Source organism: Nelumbo lutea, chromosome 4 (assembly GCF_056320005.1).
Source record: "Nelumbo lutea isolate HS-2025 chromosome 4, American lotus-T2T, whole genome shotgun sequence".
Lineage (NCBI taxonomy): Eukaryota > Viridiplantae > Streptophyta > Magnoliopsida > Proteales > Nelumbonaceae > Nelumbo > Nelumbo lutea.
This window is the reverse complement of record NC_142687.1, coordinates 21,110,694-21,122,375: the sequence shown is the minus strand read 5'-3', so window position 1 is coordinate 21,122,375 and position 11,682 is coordinate 21,110,694. Positions and strand designations below refer to the sequence as shown.

General features: G+C 39.5%; 1 protein-coding gene and 1 long non-coding RNA gene across 3 annotated transcripts; both read left to right on the top strand.

The window, feature by feature from the left end:
• Window positions 1-1,607: 1,607 nt before the first annotated feature.
• AFP3 (ABI five binding protein 3) lies at window positions 1,608-5,598 on the top strand. Of its 2 annotated transcripts, XM_088985556.1 has the most exons (3): window positions 1,617-2,430; window positions 2,544-2,850; window positions 5,012-5,598. In XM_088985556.1, the coding sequence occupies exons 1-3, from the start codon at window positions 2,269-2,271 to the stop codon at window positions 5,428-5,430; spliced, it is 888 nt and encodes a 295-aa protein (XP_088841682.1). In that variant the 5' UTR covers window positions 1,617-2,268; the 3' UTR covers window positions 5,431-5,598. The 2 variants fall into 2 exon arrangements, with proteins under 2 accessions (XP_088841681.1, XP_088841682.1); XM_088985555.1 differs by having other exon boundaries at window positions 1,608-2,850.
• A 50-nt stretch (window positions 5,599-5,648) lies between these two features.
• Window positions 5,649-7,275, top strand: LOC148854492 (uncharacterized). Its single transcript, XR_016113139.1, has 2 exons — window positions 5,649-5,922; window positions 6,911-7,275. It is a non-coding gene; the product is annotated as an uncharacterized LOC148854492 (long non-coding RNA).
• Window positions 7,276-11,682: the final 4,407 nt, after the last annotated feature.

Here is an 11,682-nt window from a genome sequence, read left to right as displayed (position 1 = left end):
CTCTTCGCCCAAGACACTTCGTTAGTTTGCTTGTACCCGATACGCATCGTGTTGGATCGTGGAGCTGGCATTGAGCGACACCTGCTCTTGCTTCGACATTAGAATCCCATATTTGGCTGCCCAACCACCCCAAGAGTTTCTTTTCTCTTTTGTCGTCCTTTTATCAACACGTGGCGTCCAAAGCTGGATTGGAATCTTGCAAATCCACGTCAACGTCGCTGACGTGTTCCCTCCCCAGATTATCTTTCAGAAAATCCTCCCTCTCTCTCTCTCTCTCCAGAGTTATGATTAAATGAGCGCTCTCTCATTGAGTGAGACGTATTGCCTCCCAACGTGTTTATTTATAATTGGCTGAAAAGTAAAATACCCTAAATATTCTGATTATTTTTATATGAGGTCCAATAAAAAAGAAACACGTGCCTCGTACGAGATCCCCAATCCTCTCTTTTACTCCCTCACTCTCGCTTTCACTCCCACCCATAACTATGTCCGACACTATGCGTGCGTGCGACAGCTAGTGATGTCAGCGACCTACGCGACAAGCGTGACACGTCGCCCTCGCAACTTGATACCTTCTGGGGTGTGGGCCTACCTTATTCTATCGCCACGTGGATATCCGCAACATTTCTTTGACACGTGTCCCCCTCTTCCGCATAGCCGTACCTGCTATAAAAAAGTGCAACTTGTTACGGCTGGGCCCTACTACTTCGACCGGGGCACGCGTCCCCTTCCGGCTCCCGGGACCACGTACACCCTCTATTCCGCTTTCCTAGCCGATTTTTTTCATGATTCATTTCCTCGTGCATTTCGTGGGATTCGGGATAACTTCGGTTGACGAGTGTCAACAGTCGACGGTCGTATATCGATTTCGGTTACCATGTGCATGCCGGTTACAAGTTAGGTGGATCCTGAACATTTGAACCATCAGAGCCGTCCGATGGGCATAATGGAATCAAGGCTGCAATAATATGATCCTGATCCTGTGACTCATGCCTTGTCAGATCCATCCAATCAAAATCATTTTCGGATGATGGTAAGATCACTACCCAATAAAACACAGTAGCGTTTCTGTTGAAGGCAGGTCAGCTGGGCAGGTGCCACTTATGTTTGCCACGCTTCAAGGCGCATGTTAGCAGAAACTATTAGAATCGGATTCCCCATGATCCTCGGCTATGGATGATTCCTCGGCCTAAGAGACACGGACGGAAACTGCGACTCGAAAGGCGAGGTTGTCTTCCACGTGTCCATCTCTGAGGCTGTTACAGCCGGTAGTTCTGGAAGACAGCTAAGAGGAGAGAGAGAAAAAGACGTCGCGGCTTTACGAGGACGAGGCTCCCAGACTGTTACCGACACGTGCCTGTTTTCCTCTTCCTGACATTAGCATAATGACACGTGTTCCTATGACAGCCCAATCCATGACGCCCTCTCTCTAAAGTTGGCGGTGGCGACGCTTGTTTGGCGTCGCTCCCTAAACCTGGCTCCGAACCACGTGTCTTCGCCAGGATTCATCGGATACACGTGGCTCCCTGTGGTGCGTTCCCTTGTTTTCCGTGAGGGCTTTTTCGTAATTTTAATTTTTCGGCATTCTAAAACTCTCTTTTCTGCTTTTTGTTTCCGTTGGTTTTATCTCTTTTCGTTCCCTTTTGTAAAATCTTTCTTGTGTTTCCGCCATCTTCTGTCATGGCTTCCTCTGTTTCTCCGGCGAGTCCATGCCGTAATCGTGCCGGATAGTATGAAATTCTGGTCTCTCGGCGTACTTTTGATCGATTGGGGACCACTCTTAATCGAAAACATGAACGTATAGGTTTTTCCGATATCCTTTTTCTAGGTTTTCTGATGCTTTTCATATTCTGCGCGCCTTCCATCGTTTCTCCGGTCGTTGCGCTTCTTTCGTGAGTATTCAGGAGAGCAGTTTTGCTTTATGATCGAGGTTTTTGCTTTGGGTGAGAAAAAAAAAGATTAAGAGAAGTGTTTTAAGGCTTTAGTTTCCTTCTTCGTGGTGAGGCACGAGAGAAGCAAGGGAAACTGAACCCAGTGAAATCGAGCATCTTCCTGTGCAAATGAGTGGACATCCGCGAGATCTGTTGAAAAGGTTCTCAGCTACTAACTACCGACCAAGCGAATTTGCGGAGGCAAGAGAAGATACTGAAGAGATCGAACTTAATCTCGGGCTTTCTTTGGGTGGTTGCTTTGGGGTAGACCCAAGGGAGAAGAGGCTCGTACGGTCGTCATCGATCGCTGGCTTAACGACTATGGCGAGAGACGAAGATGCCTCGGCTCCTCCTCCTGCGGCATGCTCCGCTCTTACACGGACATGTTCGCTCCCTACGGAGACGGAGGAAGAGCGCAGGAAGCGAAAAGAGCTGCAGTGCCTTAGGAGGATGGAGGCAAAGAGAAAGCGATCAGAGAAGCAAAGGAATTCCAGGGCAGGTAAGGATCGAGCCTCCTTGGAGGGAAATTGCGAGGAGGATAAGAGGTTAGACGATGAAGTTCTGTTGTCATTGAATTTAAAAGGGAAGGTTGAGAACATTACTAGTTTCCAGGGTTTTACAAGCAATGCTTTAGCGAAACAACAGCAGCAGCAGCAGCCACAACCGCAGGAGCAATATATGACTGCCAATGGCTTCACTTCATCGGCAGCTCCGACTTTTGGCCTGCTCACTTGGGCTGCAGCTGCCCAGGGAGCCGTTCATCTACATGGGATGGATACAAGCACGAATGGCAAAGGTAACGTTTTGGCTGCCGCCGCTCCCATGCGAGGATACCCACCACCGTCCTCACAGGGATCGCTTGGATCGCAGGGCAGTAGCTCTTCTGGGGTTTCTGAATTCGAGAGTCGACCAGTTCAAGGTACCACATTGTCTTCCTATATGTACGGTTTTTCTTTTCTTCTATTTGTTTGTTAAACATTCGCTTCCTCTCTGTAAAATAGGTAATTGCAGTGATTAGATGTTCTGCAACCCTTAATTTGCTTTTTGGGGAGATTAATTCTTGCATTTGTTCTTTTCTTTTCTTTGGATGCCCTGTACTTATAAATTTACTGTTATTATCTATCTATTCTTCTTCTTTTTTCTTTGAAATTGGGTGTGGAGAATTTTGAGTTATTCTGTTGTACAATCATGGCAAACTTTCCCAGAAAAAACGATTTATTTCTAAAGAAGGAAAAATAAGAAAAAAAATGGAAAGTGGATTCTGTTTGCTAACAAGTTGCATAGATTTTACGAAGGCTCCATTTTTGTTGGTATTTTGCATAAGAGTTCTGTTTCTGTCACCTTTTTTTTTTCTTTTTTTTTTTTTCTTTTTTTGATATAGCAACAAAAAACGACAGTTATCTTTTTGAGAGTGTACTAGAATTTGCATATATTATTTTTTTCCGCGTTGCCGATGCTTTCCCTGGGCATGAATGTCTTTTAATTTCTTTAATAATTGTGGAATTTGTTGCGTTCATTCTTTGTAATTTGGTTTTCAGATCTCAAGAATCATTTAGATTCTTTGGGTTTTGTCCTGCTTGTCTTTTTCTATTATGTTCGATTCAAATGGTAATTGACTACATTATATCTTCTGATCAAAGGTAAAAGAACGTTTCATTTCTAAAATTTTCTGAAGAATTAGATGTAATATATATTGATTCAATAGTTCAATTTCTTTTTGACCTCAATGGATAAATTCCTTCCCATACAAGTATATTTACCCCTTCTACTCCTGGCCCAGGGTGGTCAAAGAAACTGAGGCTGAATCTTTTCTTTCTTCCTTTCCTTTCTTTTCCTTTTCAATTCAAGTCATTAGAACATCATGGTAAACAGAATGTGAAGCTTTAGTAATTAAACTTGATAAGACTTGACAGAATTCACCTTCGCAACCTTTTCAACTTTCAGTCATTGATTTGTGGGGGGCATCTGAATCTAATTTCCTTGAGTCATTGCTCATACTTTCAGCAAATTTAATCTTGACATATGATAGAATGACTTCCATTTTGTACTATGATGCCCGGATCCTTTATTTTTCCCTAAAATACTCACTTTGACACAACATAGCATGGGTATGGGTATGGACTTTGTGTTATATCCTTCAATGAGGGTTCACAAAAAAAAAAAAATCCGCAACACATTCTTTATAAATTGTTAATATTGTTACAAAATACTTAAGTTAGAAATTGAAATTGAACTATTCAATACCCAATTAGGTAATTTATTTTGCAATATAAGATTTTAGCATCTTATCATGCTTTGAGTTTTTAATTGTCATGCTGCATGTTCATTATTATATTCTTTTGTTGGTAACTTTTCTTTTATTAGATATCAATAAAGGAAGGCATATAGGTTATTTAATATAGTCCGCTTGCATGGTTGCATAGTACCTGCATAGTTATTGCAGTCTTTGTAGCATATATGAGTCCATGTACTAGTTACCTGTTGATAAATCTGTCTTTCTTGACTCCCTGAAACACAAGATCTTTCTGATCAAGTGGACCCACTCCTAGACACATACCCAAATCCAAATCTGTTTGCTCCATGTCTTTGGTTTACATGCACGATAACTGTACTGATTGCTGAATTGATCCCTTTTAGCTTAGCTTGATGGTCTGACTTCACGGTGAGTGCAAGCCTTCTATCACAACAAATCACTAAATTGTTGCATCTTGTTATGTAACCCAAGTGAGAAGAGCATCTTGTTTAAAACTCACCTGTTGTTGAGGATTGATATGCCCATTGTTGCAGACGGTTCTTGCTTGGTAATAACCCTTTCTTCAGTTTCAGATGTAAAAAAGAGGCCAAGTAAAAACAAAGAACAGTTTGCTTGAATTTGAGCATAATAACAAACATAGATATATAAATATATAAAGGAAGCACAGGTTATTTGTCATCACTTTTGGCGTGCATGTTCACACTGCATTTTCTGCATCTAGCATTGATATGGGGGCTCGGTCCTCACCTGCTACAATACATTCTCCTTGGATCTAAGCAAATTTTTTATGTTTTTCGTTCTTGTTCTTTTGGTGGGTACATTACAGGATTGAGCAGTTGCAGTGAAGCAAGAAGCCCTACCAGTGTGCAGTCATTGCCAGAAAATTGTGAGCAGAAACCAACGGCCAGCCCTGCCAAAACGTTGGATGAAATGCCAAGCAAGTTTGCTGGAGTTGAGATGGAGACATCAAAGAAATCGAATGTGGTTGACAATGGACTGAGGGAGTTGGGGAGAAATATGATGGATGAGATGCCTTGTGTATCTACTAGGGGAGATGGCCCCAATGGGAAGAGAATAGAAGGGTTCCTGTACAAGTACAGGAAGGGAGAGGAAGTTAGGATAGTCTGTGTGTGCCATGGCAGCTTTCTTTCTCCAGCTGAGTTTGTTAAGCACGCAGGTGGCGGTGATGTGGCACATCCCCTGAGACATATAGTTGTCAATCCATCCCCCTCTTCTATTTTGTAATGAAAAATGAGAAGAGGTACGACAGAGAAGAAAACAAAGTGCAACAAATGTTCAGGAGTTTTTTCCCCTCTTTATTTTTTCTCTCTTTTTATTTGTATTTGTTACATATGCCTCCTTTTGTTGAAAAACAAAATGGTCGAAGTTAAAAGAAGAGATTTTCACATCTAACTAATGAGGCTCCTTTCTCCTCTCTTATCTTGCCATTTCCTATTCTTCAGATGCTCTTTTCAACTTGTACTTGGAGCAAATTCACATGGATGATTCAAATATGTAGCTTATGGTTGATCGGGTGGATTGATGAGATTGAAATGGAGAAGCAGGCCTGGAATATGTAGGTTGCTAGGTTGGACTCTTGGATGCAAGTGGTGTATTGGTTGGTTGGTACCAGAGATTTGAGTAGATGGAGCTTGTTGACTTTATCTGATATGTAGTTGCTATCTATTTGGACAAGTAGACAAGCAACTCGCAATTTGGATAGTGACTCATCAACAGGTAAATATAATTAATGGTTACATTGAATTTAATCAAGTTGTTCTTCCATGTCCCCATTTGCAAGACAAAATCTGTGGTGGAGCTTTATCACTATAGATGGTATCATGGGACTAGCTAATGCCTAATGGAGACGCATGCAGAACTCAAAAGCTAAATCTAAGTAGGCTTCAACGTTGTGAACTAGTGCAGAGTGAGTGAGTTCTCTGCCCTGGGCACCCATGTCATGATCCATATTGAATTGGCATAAAACCCAATGCTGAACATATCACCAATCAATGCTCATATGTGCCCTTCATACGAGGGGCACCTCATAGAATGGTCCCTAAATGAGGGAATATAGTAAAAGCCACATTAAGTGATGAACTCAAAGATAATGCAAGTGACAACCATGAAGTGATGATTCTAAAACGGGCAAATCTCGCCCCATTCTCTTTTTTATAATATTCATGTTCTTTTAGGTAAATAAGATAATGGCCACTTTGTCATAAAAACCCATTATTGAAAGGGTCATTTTTATCCAATTCAAGTGTTGGTAACTTTCCTCCTGAGTGGGAAAATGAATGTAGGAATCTTGGTCAATGGAAACAAAATCCCATTGACCAACGTTCTCCCGCTAAGTTTTAGGAACTTATAAATTATCTTGAAGTACCCTTTTAACGTTTTTAACAATTGATTAAATCCTCCATTACCATTAGCAACTTAGTATTCCATTACAATTTATTTCACATGTAATACCACATGACATAATTTTTTTTATATTTTAATATTATCCTTTTATAGTCAAATTTACCCTTCATTATTCTTCAAATTTTCAAAATAAAACTCAACAAATGCAAATTTTGTACAATGCTCCATCGTCTCTGATATCTCCGGCAGTTGATTTCCCTTCCCAGGGATATTCTGGTTCGTTTGATTTTTTTATCTATTGAGTTAGTTGATAATGCATAAACATCCTTGGCAAGAACAGTTTGTAAAGGAGGATTTGCAGGTGAGGGAAGATCGTCTCAGCACAGTATTTTGGGACAGAGAAATCTTCACCATTGTTGCATCAGATTTTGTCAGCGTCTTTGCAAAAGAGGCAGGTTTCTCTGCAACATCGCATCCGTTAGTTCCAAGAACCCATCATGATCATAGTCTCGGTGTTCCAAAAGTGTACCAACCTTATCTTTGCATAAACCTTGTTTGTATCCATGAAGTGCATTCGGACCACATGTCACAATTGCTCTGCGACCATAAATTCAGATTCCATTAAAGCAACATTTTTTCTGTAACCAACTTGTGGTAGTTAGCCGATATTTGAAAGAATTGTGTAGAATCATGATAATGAAAATCCCTCTTATAAAAGCATAAAAACCCCAAACAGCCAATGGTGGTACTCAAATGCCTGTTTGATCAATGATAAAAGGATACGTGCATTTTGTGTAACCTTCCTGAGTTTGGTGCCTACATTTCTGTTAATGGCAGGTTTATCCAAATGTTTTATTTTAAAAATTTAAAGAAAAATGATAGACAAAATAATCTTTTCCGTTTTTATGGTTATAGATGTTAACAGTAGGGGAGAGGATTTAGTCAATTGTCAGAAAACTTAAGAATGGTTTAAATAGTTTAAAATAATTAAAAAAAAAGAAAAGAGACAAGGTTCAAAATATCAATACCAGTGTATCGGGTCAATCGATACACATTTTTATTGCTTTTTTTTTTACAACCGGTTCAGGAGGGCTGGTTTGGGTATCCTCTACCCCCTGAACCGGTCAAACCTCCAATACACCCACTGTAGGGCGTATCGGAGGGGTTCCAGAATGATACGTATTGGCCAATATGGGTCGATAAGTATCGATACTTTGAACCTTAGATATAGAAGACTTGGGATTTCTTATTCACTTTTCCTACACACTCTACCCGCCGTGAATTGGAGCCAGAGTTTATAGAAAAAGTTTGTAGGAGATCTGGCTCGATAGAGAAAGTCAATTTCTTAAAACTTAGGGATACTCTTATTAAGAGATTTCCCTCCTTAATATAAACAATGAATTACCCTGGGTTACCAAAAAAAGGGAGAAAATGAAATAACAGAAAGGGTGTTCATTTTTCAAATAGTTTATGCTCATGGAGAATTGAGTCGCAGTGATCTCTCAAGCCCTACAAATGTATTCCAAACACGTCTTATTTATGAAGGGAGATGCAACACTTTTTTATTATCCTGGAAAATATTTGATTCCATTGCATTTTTTCATTGTGATTTTTGGAAAACGGCACCATATAGGAGCCACATCAGCCACCATACTAGAAAATGTTTTGAGAAAACGGCTAACCAAACATCACATATGCATTTTTAGTTATTTTCTCAAAATCTGATATAGTTTGGACGGGGCACCATTTTCTCAAACACCACCTTGGTTGTCCAGTTGTCAAATGTTTCTCTTATTTATTTCTTTATCATTTTATTTTGTTCCCTATCAATATAGAGACATATGAGAAACCGACCTATTGGTTCGGACTTAGCCTTTGCCAAATTTTGAATGGGGCAGGCCCAAAGCCCGGCCGTGAACAAGTCTAATGAGAAAGAAGAGTAGGAATAAAGGGTTTCCAGAACACATAAAGTCAAAATCCACACAAGGTTTTTGTATCAGTTTTTGAACCCACCGATATGCTAAATAGTGGGAGTTATGACATGTGGCCACTTTTGAAGGATGATGTCCTTCTATCTTATAGAGATGTTCTGTCTAAAAATTTCAATATAAGGCCTCATTTGTTTTTCAGTAAACCGGGATGGGTAATTTGGTCAATGCGAGTCTCATGAAAGAGAGCGATTCTAGGGCAGCTCACGTATCTGGATAAATATTACCCTTCGTCCAATTAATAAATAATTTCCCCATCCGCGAAAAAATTACTTAACACATGATGGGACAACATCACCCCCTTCAATAATGATATTTTTATGGATAAAACTGTTATTATTTAATTTTACCTGAGAAAAGAAATAAACACTAATAAATATAAATATTTTCTAAAAAATATTTATCTGAATAAATACATTAACCAAAGTAAATTACTTCATCAAAAACAAACTAGGCCTAATTGTATCACTACGTCTAAATGTGCACGTATCACACACATCAATACTTTCAAGTTTGAACTTTGGTAGCACAAAAGCCCAAATAGCGGAACTGCATGCACCAAAGCCTGTCCAATCCATGGAGTTGACCTTTTGGGGTGGGGGGGGGGGGGGGCTGCAAATTGGGCCCACCTAAGAATTTTGTTGGATCCGGAAGCCTGAATTTTTATTAGATGGGGCTGGTGGTCTATAACCCAAGCTTACTAAAAACTTGTATAAGCAAGTATAAGTCCATTCGACTTGTGCCCTAATCAAATGTGATGACCATCTAATAACGCAAAGTATTGTCAAATCCACAGGTATCGCCAAGGAGGTTGTCAGTGATTGTTGCTTTTGCCTTATTGATTTAGTTGGTAGAGGGAGAATATATGAATAGAACATACATTGAACCAAAATGATAACTACAGAAATGGGGTATCACCATGGCCCCCACTAAGCCGTACCAGAATAGGAAAGGGTAGTTACAGAATGATCACGGCGACATGCCCAACTATGGACTTCAAACAGAGTGGGGCGATGTGAGGAAGGTCTGCATGTGATCTATTCAACTTGTTTCATTGAGAACAAAACCTGTGACGCAAAAGATTCCTTTTGCTCCATTCCTCTGTTCAAACTTCAAACCAATGAAGCTGTGGTTTTCCTCTATCTGTTCCATCATCACTTGCATCTTTACCTTGAACAGCACTTGGGAATCCCAAGAAGGATGCTATGGGGCCCTATAGCTTGCCACCTGACCCATATTGGAGTCATCAGTACCCAAAATTATGAGTTTTGATCTGCTCCTCATGTAGCAATTCTCACACCAATCTCATAGCATGTATCAGCTGCACATTGGGGATATAAAGGTGCAATTTGGGCTTGGGCTGGCCCACTCCGAGCCCAAACCGACCCAATTCAGAATTTTACTCAGGTTGGGCTCGAGCCCAAGGAGTCGAGGTTTTTAATTTTTTTTGGCCGGGCTTGGGCCTAGCTCTTAGGTAGCCCAAACCTGGCCTGAGCCCGGCCCAACTATATACATTTATATATATGTACGTATATGTAAATGTTGCATACATATATATATATATATATATATATATATATATATACACACACACACACACGCATACACACAAATATATGTATATATATTTGCATAAATATAATTATATATGTATAATTTTAGATTGGGTTCATTGACTAACATGAGCTTGGCTTTGGCCCGAACCTAACTCAAGTGCATCAAATTATAATGTGGGTTGAGAAAATCAGGCTTGATGATAGATCCCAATCAAAGCTAGAAAGGAAAAATTATTCTTCTTAAGGTGAGAATAAAACTATAAAGTTTATTTAACTTCCAACTATGCCCATCCATGTGGTTGGACGGTGTTTAAATACAAAAAATTCTAACTGACCACTGAGATAGTTTCAAAGTAAGGGATTAGCCTTCTAACTACATAGCCGATCCCTATACCATCTCATAATAACAAATTAACAAAAATAACAAATTAACCTATTTGGCCAAATCTCATGCCATGGCAAATTAACAATCAACAACTTAACAACCTAACTTCTTGACCGGTTCTTGTGGCTAGCAACCTGACCTCCTTGACTGATTCCTGCTCTGCTGGGCCATGCATGATGGCTTTTATTCTATGTACTTTGGGTTGTGTGTAGTCACCCTGCTTTTATTCTACGTACTTTGGATTGCACGTAGGCACCCTGTTCGACCTTCGTGGCCTATCACTTGACCTCGGGCTTAGTCTTAGCACGAATCTTAGACCCAAGTTTTAGGGCTGGGCCCAAGTTGACTTGTATGCACATATACATGTGCATTGTAATTTGATAGGAGATATTCCCGTTGCACGGTGGGATGTAGCTGTGAGGTTGGGGTGAGGAGTGCTTTCTGAGGAACAGATCCCGATACAAAATTATTATAAGGGCGACTTCCTCTGGTTTAATGGAAGAAGAGCAGAGCAAGGGTTTACAGGTTGGTTTAAAAGATTCTTGCATGTTGCATGACACCCGGTTTCGTAAGCATGTACTTTTAGTGCAGTTTGTATACTGTATATATCAACTTACTTTCCTTGGTTTGAAATCTTTTTCTGTTTATTTTGGAGAATGTAAGCAAAATATGGTTTGAATTAATTTCTACATACCCCAATTCTTGCTGCATGATCTCAGTCCCCATATCAATGGTGAATGAAATAAAAAAGTTGCCCAACCAGCTTTTTCATTTTTGCCTTCTTGTGGGAAGTAAAACGAAAGAGAATATATGGATGGACCAACCAAATAAGAATGGCAAATGCAAATATAGAGCCGGGGGTTAGGGCTTTTAATGGATTCCAAAAGTCCGATACCTGATTTGGTTTGGCTTTGAATTTGATTTTTCCATTTTTGGATTTTAGAATTTGTATTCGATTAATAATTAGATTTGATGTAGATTTGATTAAAATTCAATTTTAATAAAAGTTATTGTTTTTATGTTATATATATGTGTATAGTATAATTATGTATATATATGCACAGAGATATTATCTATAATTATATAAAATTTATAATTGATCATTTTTATTTTTATTATACTTTACAATTAATTTTTAAAGTTTTATGTCTTTTTATACACAATGAAATGAATGCGGATTAAATCCAAATGCGATCCAAAGTCC

Bases quoted from the DNA above. Each gene is read 5' to 3' on its own strand.
- AFP3 (XM_088985555.1), top strand. From the start codon at position 2,061: ATGAGTGGACATCCGCGAGATCTGTTGAAAAGGTTCTCAGCTACTAAC. The intron at 2,851-5,011 runs GTACCACATTGT...GGTACATTACAG, and splicing joins CGAGAGTCGACCAGTTCAAG to GATTGAGCAGTTGCAGTGAA.